The sequence below is a fragment of the Dama dama genome, chromosome 9 (genome assembly GCF_033118175.1).
Source record: "Dama dama isolate Ldn47 chromosome 9, ASM3311817v1, whole genome shotgun sequence".
NCBI classification, from domain to species: domain Eukaryota; kingdom Metazoa; phylum Chordata; class Mammalia; order Artiodactyla; family Cervidae; genus Dama; species Dama dama.
In genome coordinates, this window is record NC_083689.1 from 22,637,830 (window position 1) to 22,653,789 (window position 15,960).

General features: G+C 56.6%; 1 protein-coding gene across 2 annotated transcripts in view; it reads right to left on the reverse strand.

Moving 5' to 3' along the window:
- The window catches only part of KDM4B (lysine demethylase 4B), a 116,772-nt gene that overhangs the window by 59,174 nt on the left and 41,638 nt on the right, over positions 1 to 15,960 (reverse strand). For both annotated transcript variants that reach the window (XM_061150621.1, XM_061150619.1), the window contains exon 6: positions 13,373 to 13,566. In XM_061150621.1, the coding sequence (XP_061006604.1) occupies positions 13,373 to 13,566 (194 nt within the window). The remainder of the gene's footprint in view (positions 1 to 13,372; positions 13,567 to 15,960) is intronic.

The following is a 15,960-nucleotide window of genomic DNA, read 5'->3' on the forward strand; positions in this document are numbered from 1 at the left end:
TCCTTGCAGTAAGAAGACCCAGCACAGCCAAAAAGCAAAGAAAAAAAAAATTTTAATTAAATAAAACATTTTAAAAAAGAACTAAACAGTTAAGTGAGGGTGCAGAATTTAAAAAAAAAAAAAAATCAGTACACAGATAGCCAGGCTTCGTCTGTACTTTCCCAGAGGACTATAAAAACCACTAAGGTAAACCCTCTCCCTTATCTGGGGTCCAGAAGCAGGAATTCTTGACCGCAAACGAGGGCAAACAGAAACCTGGGCAGGTCCCAGCCACTCACAGAATCGCCAGTCTGGTGCAAGAGACTGACGAGCTCTCAGCGAGGCCGGCAGTGAGCCACACGGCGTCCCTGCCCGGAGCAGGACAGGGCGGCACGCACACAGGCGGAGCTGGGATCGGACGGGTTTAGTTCCAGGCCACCGTGATAAAATGAGCCACGGGAGGTTTCGGTTTCCCAGTGCGTGAGGGAAGGCATGTTTAAACTGTACCCTTACTGTAGTCTATTAAGTGTGCAGTAAGAGCTTTATATCTAAAAAAAAAATACTGCCCATACCGTAATTTTAAAATGCTCTCTTACTCTAAAGTGCTAACCATCACCGGACAACACACAGCTGCCACAAACCTTCAATCTGTAAAAATATCGGAGCATCTACGAAGCACAATAAAACAAGGCGAGCCTGCACCACAAAACGCCCCCATGCCCCCCACCTTATCCTTCAGTAAAGGAGGGAGTAACGGATGTGATAACAACAGTGACCCCAGAATGCACCCGAGGAGGCTACTTTGTCAGGTACGAGTTGGGGGGCCTCATCATGCTGGTTCAAACGTGAAAGACGCGTTACTGGCAGTCACACTGACAGCAGGGTTAAAGGGGGACAAACGATCACCCAGCACCAGGCAGGAGAAATAAAAGATGTTAGAAAAAGTTGACAGGCTCGCTCGCCCTTGAAACATGAGGGAGTGGGTCCGAAGGCTGGGCAGACGGACAGCCCTGGGACTACTGAGATGCCCGGGAACCCCTGCCTTCCTGGGAGGGGAGGGCAGAAGAGTTGTCACCAATCCCATCTGCCTGGGTGGGTGGGGAGAGCTCCTGCTGGCATGGGGAGCGAGGGATTAAGCCCCTTTCTAATCAGGAGAGCAAGGGAAGTGCGCCTCCAGGTCAGGCTCCAGCCCAGGTTAGGGGGGACACCATCCTCCCCTACTAAAGCACCACTGTGCAGAATCGCTAGGCCTGGCAGCATGGCTCCCTGAGAGTGACTGAAACTGCCTGACAGCAAAAGGAAAGGATGGCGGCCCTGCTTCTATCAGGAGCTCCCATCTCGGACTCCGAGGTGCAGCCTGCACGAGGAGGCTGCCCCCCTCATTTGTCCCGGAACCGGGGCCCTTTATGTGACAGATACAGACACTTGCTGGGGAGATAGGATCAGCCAAGGACCTAGGAGGATTGTCACCAGGATAGAACCTTATTGAGCTGAGGGTGGTTTTATCTTTAATGGATCATTTTACAGGACAATAGACGATGGAATTTGGTATCTCACACCAGCAGTGTCAGTGATTTCAAATAATGACATTTTTATTGAGACGGCACGAGATAAACAGAGTCCTGGGAGCATCTGCTCAGAGAAAATGGGGAGTCTCAGGTGGGGATGCCAGCCAGGGAGGATGCTCCGCAGGTGGAGGGGCCGCCTAGGCCTCTCAGGGCGCGGGTGGACAGCGCCCTGGCCTCCACACTCGCCCTGTTCCCTGCTTCCCTGGGAACCTGGGGGTGGGTCAGCACCTGAATGACCCCCAGCTCCAGGGCCTAGTTCACAAGAGCCGGTCACCCACTTTTATTAAGAAGCAGGCTTTACAAGGCAAGTGTTAAAGGCAACTAAATGCTGAATTGGAGGCATCTGATCTCCAGCCCCGGTCTATTTCAGGTCCTTGAATTATTTTTGTCATACAACAGGACCAAAAATGCCAAGTCACAGGTGAGCTGGGTTTCGATGTTGCTTTTGAAGCTGTGAGGGCCCTTCTCAGGTGAGGTTTTAAAAGCGAGCCAATCAGTACAGCCTCAGATCAGAGTGGGGAGAGAGCCTTGTGCTGCCAGTGATGGGGGGTCAGTGTGTGGGGACGCAGTGCCAGTGAGCACCCGATGCCACCAGAAAAGCCACTGCCATCTCCCCCTCAAACTGGCGTCAATTTCTGGTCATAAAACCAGGAGGCAGCCTGCCAGTGCGCTGGGGCCCATGGCCTCCACGCCAGTGGGGGACACCCCTCCCTCCTCGATTTATTTCTGCAGAAACGCACAGAAGGTGTGAATAGGAAAGAACAGAGGGAGGTGCACAGAGCCCATGAGCCCCCGCAGGGCAAGACTTGGACATCACAGGCCAGGCCAGGGTGCGGGGGGAGCTGGGGGGTTGGAGAGTGTGCCCAGGGGTCCAGGTCTGTCCTCGGGCTGCGAGAGCCAGGGCAGCCTCAATGTGGAGCGGCTCCGGGCCTGTTCACATGTGGGGACCCTGGCCCTTCAGGAGAGTTAGGTGCAGAGGGCATGCAGACTGACAGGAGCCGCAGAGAGAGCACCTTCAGCTCGTCTCACACCAGCCACGTGAGCCTGCCGGTCGCACAGCCCTGCTCCCGTCTCCTGCTGCTGTGCCCACGTGAGGGGAACTCGTCCTCAGCCAGGTTCTGAAGCAAAGCTAACGAAGACGCCCTCAGCTCAGATTTGCAGGAATCTCCCTTCCGGGGAGCTGAAAGCGGCCAACAGCAGAGAAGTTTGCCATGGAAACGAGACCCAGCACACAGAGCCGGATCTACAGGATGGGTGGGAGGGTGAGCGACTCCTGGAGCCAAGACCACGGAGGTTTGAATCAACCCCTAATCCAAACACTGCTGATGGGTGCATCTCAGGATGGACAGATGCCCAGCGACGACACTTCTCTAGAACCAATGGTTCCTTAGGGTGACTAGCCTGGTGCCCCCAGCCTGGCGTTCTGGGCGGGCGGGGATGGCCCCTGCTACCCTAAAGCAAAAGCGCAGCAATCACTCAAGCAGCCTGAGCCAGCGCAGCCTTGGCCGTTCCAACCTCAAAGCGCCCACTCTGAACAAAAGACTCCAAAATGAAGGGCCATCTGCTCCTGCCAGACCAAGCCAGCGGGCTGTGCGACAGGCCAGCCACGCCTACGGCCATAAGTCACAGACAGACAGGAGATGGCTGTGGCCACAGAGGCAGGCTGGCCGGCCCAGGCAGCAAGGGCTACCCCGACCTGCCAGACTAACCCCCACGCCCAGGCTCCCAGCCCTCCCTCCCACAGCTAGCGTCCCCCTGGCCAGAGGGCTCTTTCTGGAACCGTGGGGTAACTCCCTACTCAGGGCCCTCCCATCTCCCTGCTCCTGGTCTGGCTGCCCGCCCTCCATCAGGGCCCTGCATGGGCTTCCCAGTGGCCTCTCCTCCCATAAGCCTCAGCCCAGCAGCCTTCCTGCCTCCATCTCAATGGTCCCAGCTGCTACCTGCCTCCTGCCTGGCCCTCTATGCCCCACTGGGGGTGAGCGTGGGGGACAGCAGGGCTACACACACAAGCTCCTGCCCTGACAGATGGCATCTGCTCTGGTGTGGTTCACGCTCAGCCCAGAGTAAGCACCTGGTCAGGGCCTGAGCTGACCCATCTCTATAACATCGAAACCACCTTCGTCCAGTACCACAGGCAGGAAAGCTATGGCTCACCTGCCCTTTTCCCTCCCTGCACTCCCAATACGCGGTCAGACCATGGCTCCCAGGCTCCAGTGCTGGAAGGTGTGGCCCCAAGACCCAGCACTGGCCAATGAGATGTGGGCAGAAGCCAGGTACTGACTCCCTGGCCCGCCCATCACAGTTTCAGGGACATGCCTCCTTCTGCCCCACAGGAATGTCTCTGCCCAGGGTGACCTCAGAAGCCATGTGTTTAAGGGGTCAGAGCCTCTGCTGGCCTGGGTCCCAGAACCCCTGTAGCCTCTCCATCTCTCACAAGGATCCGCAGGCTCTGATTTCAGCTCAGCAGGCCTGATTCAATGATGTCTGGGGGACTCTGTAAGAAAAGGACCCACTCTCTCCCACACCTCGGAGTTTGGGCCACCTCTGCCAACTGGGACACACCCTGTCCCCACAGGAGCACCTGCCTGGTTTGCAGGAGGATGCTTCAAGGGGCAGGGCGGGGCAGTGGTTAGGAATGTGGGCTCACCCCGCAGCCTGGGCCCTGCCCCGGCCCCACCACTCCCCAGCCATGGTCCCACCAATCCAGTCCTGTCTGTGAAGGAGCTGCGGGCAAGACAACGTGGCTACTGCTGTGGCTATTTCTTGTCATGTCACATCGTCACGTACCGTGACTGACTTCTTCACAAGCAGCAGGTAAAAGATAACACGAAGTTTGGCCAGGCCCCAAACTGCAAACAACAACCCGAATGTCCACCCACAGGGAACAGACACACAGATGGAGGCGCGGTCACATGACAGAAAACGCTGCAGCCATGAAAATGGATAATGTCACCACATGTGGCAGGACACATCCTCACAGACTCAGAGCAGAGACGCAAGAGACAGATCAGTCCATGAGGGAGGCGGGGGGCGGTTTCAAACCCAGCCAGCATGCAGCTGTGTCCCCCAGGGACTCAGACACACGTGGAGAACAGCCCAGAGAAGCAGTGACAAGAAGACCACCAGAATCGGGAGGATGATCTCAGCTCTGGGGGTGGGGGTGGGGCCGCAAAGGAAGGGGGCCTGGGACAGGGAATGAGGGAGTTCATTTCCCAACGTCGTCCTTCCTGGGGGCTTACACAGAGGTGGACGGGGGAGCCATCTGATAAACTGCATGTAATTATCTTTCCCTGGACAAGTACGTATTCCATACGGTTTTCAGTTCTGTGTTAAGTCTCATGATAAAGACATCCGAGAAGCGAACGCACCATGACAGGCAGTTCTTGGGTGCCCCTGCGCACGGTCATTCCGACAGCCTGCTCAGTGCTGCTGGAGGGCACGTGGCTGTTACGACTGAGGCCCCAAAACAGCAGATCCCAAAACAGGGAGGTGACCCTGGGTGGGCCTGACCTAATCAGGTAAGCCCTGGAAAGGTGCTGGGCCCACCCTAAGTCAGGGGGTCTAAGTGTGAGAGGATCCCCAGTGCCAAGCGGACCTTCTCCAGAGCCCCAGGTAGGGGCCTGGCCCACCACCACTCGACTCTGCCTCAGGCCCTGAACTGAGGCCCCAGCAGGCCCGCTCCTGGGTGCCGTGAGATGTCCATCCGTGGTATCAGCTATGGAGCAGCGGGGAATGGAGACTGCCCAGCAGGAGGGAGGGAGGAGGAAGACAGAGATGCAAGACGTCCAACAGAAGGATGCCCGATCGGCCACATCTGTCCAATCTGGGTATCGGACACTAGCCTGTTCTGTTCACTGTTCTCTTTTCTTTTCAGAAATTTGAGGTACTGAAGGAAAAAAAAAGTATACTCCAAAGGGAGAAAGTATGGGAAGGGGGAGGCCTGACTCTACAGTGGAGACACCTGACCAGCATGACCTCAGCCTGGGGACCCAGCGGGGAAGAGTCATGCTGACGGCAATCACCCCAAGATGAAGGATGAGACGGCCCCTCACCTGTGTCCTCCTCCCCACACCCAGCGCCCCAGTGTCACAGTGAGAAAAACACCAGACACATTCCCATGGAGAGAAGTTTTACAAAATCTCTGACCCCAGTCCTCCTCAAAATCATAAGGGCATCAACAGGGAAAGTCTGGGAATTCTTCCCCACTGTTGATGGGAATGTAAGCTGGTGCAGCCACTGTGAAGAACAGCATAAGGGTTCCCCCCAAAAAACTACAAATGAGTTACCACATGACCCAGCAACCCCACTCCTGGGCATATATCCAAAGAAAACTATAATTCAAATTGAGGCATGCACTCCAGTGTTCATTGCAGCACTATTTACAATAGCCAGGACATGGAAACAGCCTAACTGTCCATCCACAGAGGAATGGATAAAGAAGATATGGTTTACATATACAATGGGCTATTACTCAGCCAGTAAAAAGAGTGAAATAGTGCCATTTGCAGCAACATGGATGGACCTACAGAGGATCATACTACATGAAGTCAATCAGGCAGAAAGACAAATACCATATGACAGCACTTAAATAGAATCTAAAACATGACACAAATGAAATTATCTATGAAAAATAAACAGACTCACAGAGAACAGACTTATGGTTGCCAAGGGGAGAAGGGCGTTTGGGACGAGCAGATGCAAGCTATTATGTATAGGATGGATCAACAAGGTCCCACTGTGGAGCACAGAGAGCCATATTCAATACCTTATGGTAAACCGTAATGGAAAAGAACAAGAAAAGTGTGTGTGTGTACACACACATATATATATATCACTGAATCCCTTTGCTGTACATACTTCAATAAAATAAATCTTCAATAAATCTCTAAAAAATAAAAAAGAGCAAGGAAAGTCTGAGGACTATCACAGCCCAGAGGGTCCTGAGGAGACAGGACTTTTGAACGTCACGGGGGTCCTGGGACAGAAGAGGACACCAGGGAGACACGAGGCAAGCTGGACAAAGCAGGACTCCAGTCAACAAGAACATCTCCATAAGGTTCATTAACTGCAACAAATGTTCCAGCCTCGTGTAAACTAAGGAGCTGGGTGGTGGGTGCACAGGCCTCCGCGCTAGCTTCTCAGTTTTTCTGCAAATCTAAAACAGTTCTAAAAAACAAACTCTTTTAAAAAGAGAGAGGGAGGGAGCATGCCACCAAGACAGTGGGTAAACAGACAAGCTTGTGGCAAACACGGAAGGAACAAGGAAAACAGCCTCTCAGTGGATCGCGAACCACCTGTGCAGGGTACCCTGCGTCACGAGCCCTCCCGCCCCTGCTCACCAAGAAGCCAATTCCCCCGACCCACGGGCTGGAGTGCCACCTGGCTGCCCAGGCCCACCACGAGGCATCAGATCATCGGGAACCTCAGCAGATCGCCCCCCTCAGCCTCACTGGCTCCGCAGGAGAGCATATGGTGAGATTTTCCTCCGCAGAAGGCTGACCTAACTCTGCCTAGCGCGATGTGAAAACCACTTTGCATCCCCTGAACAAACACCAACTGTGCCTGTCCCCCCAGCACTGTGAGATTCCAGGAAGCAGCCTCCGGACTGGATCCCACTGCCAAGTGGGTGGTGGGCGGGCGCAGGCCCCCAGGGGTGCCCTGGGATCCCCCGGGTGTCCATTCCACCCTGAGGCTCCCACAGCATGGGTTATCAACTGACACAACTGGCCAGCTCTGCAGGGGCAGCACCAGGCTTCCACAGGGTCAGTGCGAGTGAGGCTGCAAGAAATAGTCCGATAACCCGGCTGATCTGTGATTCAAACCGTGCTGAGCCACGCCACACAAAACCCTCTGAAGCTGCTTGCTGTCTCACCCGCCAGCATAAGTAGTGATGCCATCCTGCCCTCACAGCCTGATGACACTCGATGCCCTGGTGTGAGACTGGAAGGTTTCTCCAACTTCAGGAGTTGATTTTTGAATGCCAAAGCCAGCTTTTGGTTTTAGAGTTCTGACACAATCCTGACAAGCAGAAAGGCGGGGCTGGTGGCATCAGGGAAGACAGCGTGGTCCGGACAAGAAGGGGCCTAGGGCTTTATGCGGGGAGGAGGAGAGGTCCCGGAGTGAGGGAGGGTAACACAGCTGTGCTTCCCATAAGCCCCAGGGGCTCAGCCCGTCTGGGCTCCTGTTAAACCGCCTCTCCCAGCCCTGTGCCAGCATCCTGTGCCTTCAGGGGGCCGTTTGGGGTCTCTTTGCTTGGCTCCATTCAGCATCAGAATTCCCAGTTCTGCCACCGGGGACAACAAAGCCGAGGCCCTCACAGCGGGCCCAGCACTGTGGTCCAGCAGCGCCACCTGCAGGTGGAGGGGGAGCCTGCAGCCCGTGGCCTGGGAGGGAGGCAGGGTTGGAGAGGAGCTGGTCCCCTGGGATGGGAGGCTCAGCTGGGCACTGGGCTGCTGCTGCCTGGGCTGGGCCTGCAGGGGGTCCCCAGGGGCCAGCAGGGGGCCCATCAAGGGGGAGGGGAGCAGCCCAGCAGCCCCCGCTCCCAAATAGCAACAGACTTGAGCCCAACTCACGGCTTTTTCCCCAAGCTGCAGCCAGAGGGCAGGAAACACCAGTTGGCCTCCTCCCTGGGCCTCAAGACAGGGAGCACACACCTTCAAATGTGCCTGTGCACACACAAACACATCCATGCCCACGCATGCACACACATGCACACTGTCACACACACACACACCTCCAGAGCACCAAGTGCAGGCTCAGCCAATTGCCTGCTTGGCGTCACATTTCCCAGCAGCAAAAAAAAGCCTGCCTGATCCCTCTCCTGCAGAACTCCCCTGAGCAAAGATGCCAAAGAAAAACTGCAGGTGCCAAGTAGTCAAAAGGAGAAATTCTCACCACGCTTAGAGCAGCGCTCAGGCTCCTTAAAGGTCAGGGAGAGAGCCAGGTTCCCCACTCCCAGGCTCTCCCACCTTTACCCCTCTTCCACCGACTGCCTGCAGCAATCCACCCATCACACCCCAGGACTGAGCACATGAGACCCTCTCCTCCGTGCCCTGACTCAGGCGAGCCTGATGCCCCAGCAAACACAAGCAGCTGGGGAAGCCGGGGAAAACCAATTGCAGAGTTCAAAGTCACGGCCTAGACAATCCCCACAGGGAACACAGTTGGTCCCGCCCTGTCCCCCCACCCCTGCGTGTGGATACATAACTCTATGTCCGGGCAACAAGCATGGGCAGGTGTGTCACACACTCATCTACAGTTTTGGGCGGCGTGCTGCCCAGGGAGGCCGGGCAGACAGATGGACCCTGGGACGCGGACCCAGCACCACCTGCACCCAGGCCCAGCCCAACAGGAGGGGTCCCCAAATCCCAGGCTGCAGGAAGGCCAGGTCTATTTTAAATCCTGTCTCTAAAGTGACCTGGAGCCTCAGATCTGCAGGTATTCTTAGCCTCGTTGCCTGAGTGTGGCACAGTGCCGGCCTTGCAGAGTAAATTCCACGACTTTATCAACACCGGGCTCTTCGCATCACACTGACACTCCAATCACACTGCCAAAGTAACAACAGGCACAGAAAGGCTCAGGAAGACATGCAACCTAAGTCGACACTTTTAAAAAAGAGTGCTGCCACCGTAACATTGAAATAGTTGCAATTAAGCTCCTGCAGACACAAGAGCGTGGTGTGATCAGGGAGACAGATGTGGGTGCGCGATCCACTGGGGAACACTCCTCAGGGCCCAGGGGAAGGGCGGGGAGTAGGGCACCACCCTCCCAGGATCCTGGGTGGCTCCTGAATCCCCAGCCCAGGGACAAGAGGACACCTTGGCAGCCCCTGCCACCCTGCCCCCAGGGTGATGTCCGAGTCGGCCCAGGAGGGAATGTGGCCTCCACACACCATGAACCTCCAGGCCCGTGGTGCTCCCAGCTCTCCTGGTAGTCAGAGCCCTCCCCCTCCCATGCAAGGCTGCTGGGGATGGGGACGCAGTGGGGACCAAAGGCCCTGACTCCATGGGTTCCATGTCTGGCAAGGAAAGACTGACGCCTGCATCACACACGGCCAGCACGTGATCACTGGAGGATAAGCGTGGGGTGCCAGGCCAGCATCTGGGGCCCCCATACTGTCCCGCTGAACTGGCTACACTGGCAGCGTGAGGGACCACACGTGCACTCCCACCCCCTCTGAACCAGAAGCCAAGATTCAGGTCCAGTGCCTTCCAGAATGTTCTTCCTTCAGGGAGCCAGCGCTGTGGTCAGCATACCTCACTGGCTGCTTCTTAGCACTCAGTAATCGGGCTGGTGAGGGCAGGTGAAGGTGTGGGGGAGACAGCAGGAGTCACCCTGAGCAAACCAGGGGTGCAGCACAGGAGCAAGATGCTGGGGGCCGTCCTGGGGGACAGGGAGTGTGCAGAGCCAGACATCACCCTGCCCCATCACCCAGGGCTGCTGGCCCTCATGTCTCCAGCATCCCCTCTCTCAGCGACCTCCCTCGAATCCAGTCCCACTGCTTTCCAACCGCCCTGGACCCCAGTGTTCCTGCTCACTCCTCTTGTGGGGTGCCCTCCCTGCTCTTCCCCCCAGCCACATGTCCCCAGAGAACACACCAGGGCCCCAGTCTCCAGGGGTCACCCCGTCCCCAGGCAGGCCCATGTCTGAAAGCTCCACCTCCCATTCCGAGCACACGCCAGGACCTAGCAGCGGCAGCTTGCTTTTTTTCTTTCTTTTCTTTTTTATAAGGAAGAGGTGGGTTTTCTCCCCTTAGGACCCCTCTGGTGAGAGATCCCAACCAAACCCAGGGCTGAGCAGAGCTGAGCAGTCCCACTGCCAGTAGGCAGACTCTCCTCCTGCCGTTGCTCCCAGGGGGCCGTGGGGGCAACAGATCGCTGCCTCTACCAGGCAAAGAGTCTAGAAGAAGATGAAAGAACGTGGGAGATTTCCACCACTGCGCCTGGAGCCATGGGCCAAGAGGGAAGGGTGAGAACGCCATCTAGTGGTCATTGGGGAGCAGCGTCGGGGCAGGACTGGACAGTTCAGTTCAGTCATTCAGTCGTGTCCGACTCTGCGACCCCATGGATTGCAGCACGCCAGGCCTCCCTGTCCATCGCTAACTCCCAGAGTTTACTCAAACTCATGTCCATTGAGTCGGTGATGCCATCCAACCATCTCATCCTCTGTCGTCCCCTTCTCCTGCCTTCAATCTTTCCCAGCATCAGGGTCTTTTCCAATGAGTCATTTCTTTGCATCAGGTAGCCAAAGTATTGGAGCTTCAGCTTCAGCATCAGTCCTTTCAATGAATATTCAGGACTGATTCCCTTTAGGATGGACTAGTTGGATTTCCTTGCAGTCCAAGGGACTCTCAAGAGTCTTCAACACCACAGTTCAAAAGCATTAATTCTTCGGCACTCAGCTTTCTTTACAGTCCAACTCTCACATCCATACATGACTACTGGAAAAACCATAGCTTTGACTAGACGGACCTTTGCTGGCAAAGTAATGTCTCTGCTTTTTAATAAGCTGTCTAGGTTGGTCATAACTTTTCTTCCAAGGAGCAAGCATCTTTTAATTTCATTTAATTAAAAGGACTGGACACAGTCACTCAAGAGACCCTGGTGGCTGTTCCTCCCTCCACTGACCAGGCCAGGGAGCTGGGCCCAGCAGCACACACACAATATACACACACAATTCACACACACACACAAAGGTACCTGATACACACATACACACCCATGCTTACACTACATAGATACCTGACAAACATATACACACATACACTCATATATACACACCCATGTGTATACGTACACACTCACATGCATATACTCATATACACTAACACACTCATTTGTATACACACAAACACACACACAAATACTCACATACAAATGTATTCACATATACATAGACACACACTCACATGCACACATGCAGCCCCAGCCTGGGTATCTGTCCACACTTTGCCCACCAGGACCATGGGGAGCACACTGCCTGTGGGAAATGGCGCCAGAACCCCCCTCACCCCCTAGGTGTGGGCCTGGGCAGAACAGGGGCCCCTCCCACCAGGCAGTCCCAGCCCAGCGTTGCGGTGCAGGGAGCTGTGCTGTTGGGGGGCCTTGGGGGCAGCTCTGGGCAGCACCCAGACCAGGAAGCCCCTCTGCTCCATGCAGAGGACCACACCATGGGCGCGAGACTCAGGCCACCATCACCAACCCCACCGATTTCTCTCTAAGTCTCTCCCAAAGACAAATACCCCCAGTGCCTGGAGGTTTTGATGATCACGGGCTCATGGAAAGCCACAGAAAGGCACACAAGAAGAGACACAGATTGAAGACAGGAAGCCTGTGGAACTGTAACAAGATCCCAGCAACCCACAATGTTGTACAAAGGCAAGACCAGAGAGCCCATGGCCAGCAGAAAAACGGCCCCAAAGATAGCCATGGCCCAGTCCCAAGATCTGACGACATGTCACCTGTCACGGCAGATGGGATTCTGCAGGAGGGGTTAAGTAGAGGCCCCTAAGATGGGGACGACTCTGCATTCCTAGGGCCCCAGTGTCATCACAGGGTCCTTATAAGAGGGAGGGGGGAGGGTCAGAGGCAGAGAGAGACAGATGCTGAGCTTATGGCTGTAAGGATTGAGGGAGGGGCCGCAAGCCAGGGATGTGGCACCTCTAGAAGCTAGAAAAGGCAGGAGCTGGTGCTTCCTGGAGCCTCTGGTGGGACCAGCCCTGTCCATGCCTGGATTTAGTCCCATGAGGTCCAGGACAGCCTCCTGGCTCCAGGACTCTCAGAGAACAAATGTGCAGGGAGGTAAAGCCACCAAACCTGTAATCCTTTGTCACAGCACCCCTGGGAAACTCACATCCCCAGCCTCCCCTGCCCGACTAAGCGGGAGCCACGGTCAGACTGCGGGGGTGGGGGCTTGCCCTGTCCACGGCAGAGGCAAGGAGAGGTGGTCACAAGCCAGCGGCCAACAGGGGGGCCTGGCTTCTGGGCCCTCTGCTCAGAGGGTCAGCTCCCCGCCCCTCAGCAAATGGCCCAGGATGTCCCCATGACTTAGGGGCGGGGGTAACCTTCCTCTCAGGGCTCAGCTCTCTGCTGGGATAAGGCAGGGCACCTGGGCCAGGGTCCGCCTGGGTCCCTGCTGCCCCCCAACGAAGGCGAGCACAGCTCTCCAGCTGAGCTCCTGAGTGTCTCCCTCTGCTCCCCAGCTCCAACCCCGCTCTGAGCTGCAACAACTACTGTGACAAGAGAACCAGCCTCCTAACAGCTGGGGAGAGGCAGGGAGACGCAGCGGCCCCAGCTCAGGAGTCTCTGCTGGAGACGCAGGGAACACTGACAGCTGCCCGCCATCCTACCAGCAGAAGCCATGTGTCAGGGGAGCTCTCAGCTCGGAGCTACCAGACCACTGTGCTGGACATCCGGCCCAGCCTCTGGGGCCTGGCACTCACAGAGTGCCTTTCAGGGGCCTGCATGCCCGCCCCACACTGCAAACAGCAGGTGGATCCCACTCCTCAGAAATCAGGAGGGGCAATACTAACCCCACTCCAACCTGGAGGCCAAGAGGGAGGTATGGGGAGGCTGAAACCGTGGTCCCACGAGCCCCAAGACAACAGCCTCACACAACCCCACGAGGCACTATCGGAAGCCTGGCCGCAGGCACGTTCAGTGTGAGGCTCTCCGGGTGAAACCACAAGCTCTAGGGATCTGGAGCTTGGTTCTGGGGGGGCTTGCATGCCCTCGTCTAGTGGGGCTGGGCTGGCAGAGCCCCACCCAGCACTGCAGCCACTTCCCCCCAACCTGGGGAGCCCCTCACATCTCCCGGCCGGTCCTCACCAGGACTTGGGCTCCCCGAAGTGCAGGTAGTTGATGCTATACAGGTCCATGTCCTCCGTGTGCCAGGCGAAGGTGGTCTTCCACATGCCGAAGTACAGGTAGGGCGTGTTAACGCCCTCGATGATGGTGCCGCACTCACGCTCCACCATGTCCAGGATGGTCCGCAGGTTCCCGATGTTCCACTGGGCCACGTCCTGCAGGGCGAGCACATGGTCAGCCCGCTGGCCACCCTGGGCACCCAGCTCCCCTGACCCCCGCCCCCAGACGCCAGCAGTGAGACACCTACGTAACTCTCTGAGCCTCCCGCAGCAGTGTGACCCCCGCCCAGGGACCGACAGTCAGCAACCAGCCCCACACCCGCCCACATCACAGCCTCGCCCACGCTGGTGTCCAAAACACACCCCGAGCCATGCACAGCCCCCGCCCGGGACCAGATGGTCAGACGCGGCTTCCCCCGATCCCGCACTGAGCTGTGCGTGGCTGTGCGGGCATCGCGGGCAGTGAAGGCCACGCAGCAGAGGCCATGGCCAGTGAGGAATAATTCACGTGCCTTGAGCTCACTGACACAGGGGAAGGAAGGACACATCCAGCTGAGCCTCACATCACGGGTCAGACAGGCCTTCCTGCACCTTCCCACCGTGGAGGCGGGGACGGTGCTCAGAGCCAGGCAAGCGCAGGAGGATCCCCGCCAACCAGGTTCATCTATTTCTAATGCCACAAGCAAACAAGCCTTGTCTTGTCATGAGAGCTCGTAAAACACGCTTCCATCGACTCCCAGTCCCCAGGTAAGCCTCCAGGAGATGCTGAGATGCTGATCACACGGTGGTGTTCCTTCACACCTCAGATCCAACCCTGCCGCCTGCCTCATCTTCACAGGGCCAGTGGTAGGTCTCTACAAGGGGAGCTGTGGCTGGAGCCCAGGATGCAGGGGAAGGCCAGGATCAGACCCTCACCGTAAGCATGAGAAGCCTGGGGTCACCTCCAGTAGAAGCTGCCTGAGGTCAGGGGGCACCAGCAACCGGTCACCTCCCCAAAGCCCTATGCATTCACCCTGCCATCAGGCCTACACATCCACAGTGTGACTCCAAAAAACACTGAATTATCCACTTTAAATAGGGCTTCCCAGGTGGCTCAGAGGTAAACAATCTGCCTGCCAATGTATGAGATGCACGTTTGATCCCTGGGTCAAGAAGATCCCGTGGAGAAGGAAAGAGCAACCCACTCCAGTAGTCTTGCCTGGAAAATCCCATGGACAGAGGAGCCTGGTGGCCTATACAGTCCATGGGATTGGGTTGCAAAGAGTAGGACATAACTGAGCAACTAAACAGTAACAAACGTCTGTTTTAAACGGGTGGTTTGTATGCTTTGTGAATTATATCTTAATAATGTTTAAAAAAGCAATGACTCAAATACTCAACAAATAAACAAAGCAACCCAACTGGCACTAACTTTCCAAAACTCTATGTGGAAAATGACGGGTCATTTGACCAACAGGCGTACAACTCCACACCCACCCTGTACTCAAGCACATGAACTTCCGTTCTTCTGTCCTATCAGGCTACTTGGGGTCAAATTCCCCTCCAAGAAGTCATGATCCATAAATTGAGCAGCAGAGCGGCGAGCTGGGGCCAGGCTGCTGGGGAGGCGGGAGGCTAACACTGACCACCCCCACCCCCACCCCCACCCGGAGGTCCACACCACGGCCAAGTCAGGATGGCAGCTGGCTGGAGGCGCAGAGCACAGGCAGCTGGGGCCACCTGCCAGCTGGCCTGGACTTTAACACTAGCTTGGGACTGGACACGGAGTGGGATGCAGCAAGGTTCCCGGCCATGGAGCCGCGACGCCCCCCACTCAGAGCTGGGGAATCTCCTGAAAGGGCTAAGTGTCCTAAGGGAAAGGGTGCTAGTTACAGAAGAGATGCTTTGTCCTGCCTGGGGAAATTGCCCTCTTTGTGTTTAGAGACCAGACGTGGCCTGGGGGATGCCCACCACGGTGCTCTGCCAGAGCTGCTCCCAGGAGGAGCTGTGAACACGATGAAACCAGGGAGAGCTGGGGGAGCCCAGCCCTGATCCTGGCCTCTAGGGGTGACGGCTCAGGGCCTCAGTGGCCTGATGTGGGGAATGGGGGCCTGGAGATGAAATCCCTCTCCCTGGGTCCGGAGGCCCTTGAGGTAAGCAGAGAAGCAGGGGGAGCAGTGAATGTACATCAAGGAGCCCCAGGAAATGCAAGGCACACGGCCCCACTAGCCCCTCATCAATCTGACACCAGAACCTCTGCACTGGCCCAAGGCTGGTGGTACAAAAACATACTGGTGTAACTGGAAAACTCGCCAACGACAAGGTGATCGATCCCTACGTTCAGAGGTGCATGGGCAGGAGATGGGGCAAGGTGCATGGGAGCTGCACAGGGCAGGGATGTGCTGGGGGGCAGGGATGTGGCGCGGGGGCAGTCACGGGCCTGGGCAGCAGCGCATGCGACAGGGCATCTGTGAGCGCGTCCTCCGAGTAGGTACTGCCCTGCTGCCAGGGGCTGTGTGCTCGTCTGGAAGAGGGCTGGACTTGTGCGTCATCTGACTCTGGGGTCAAGGC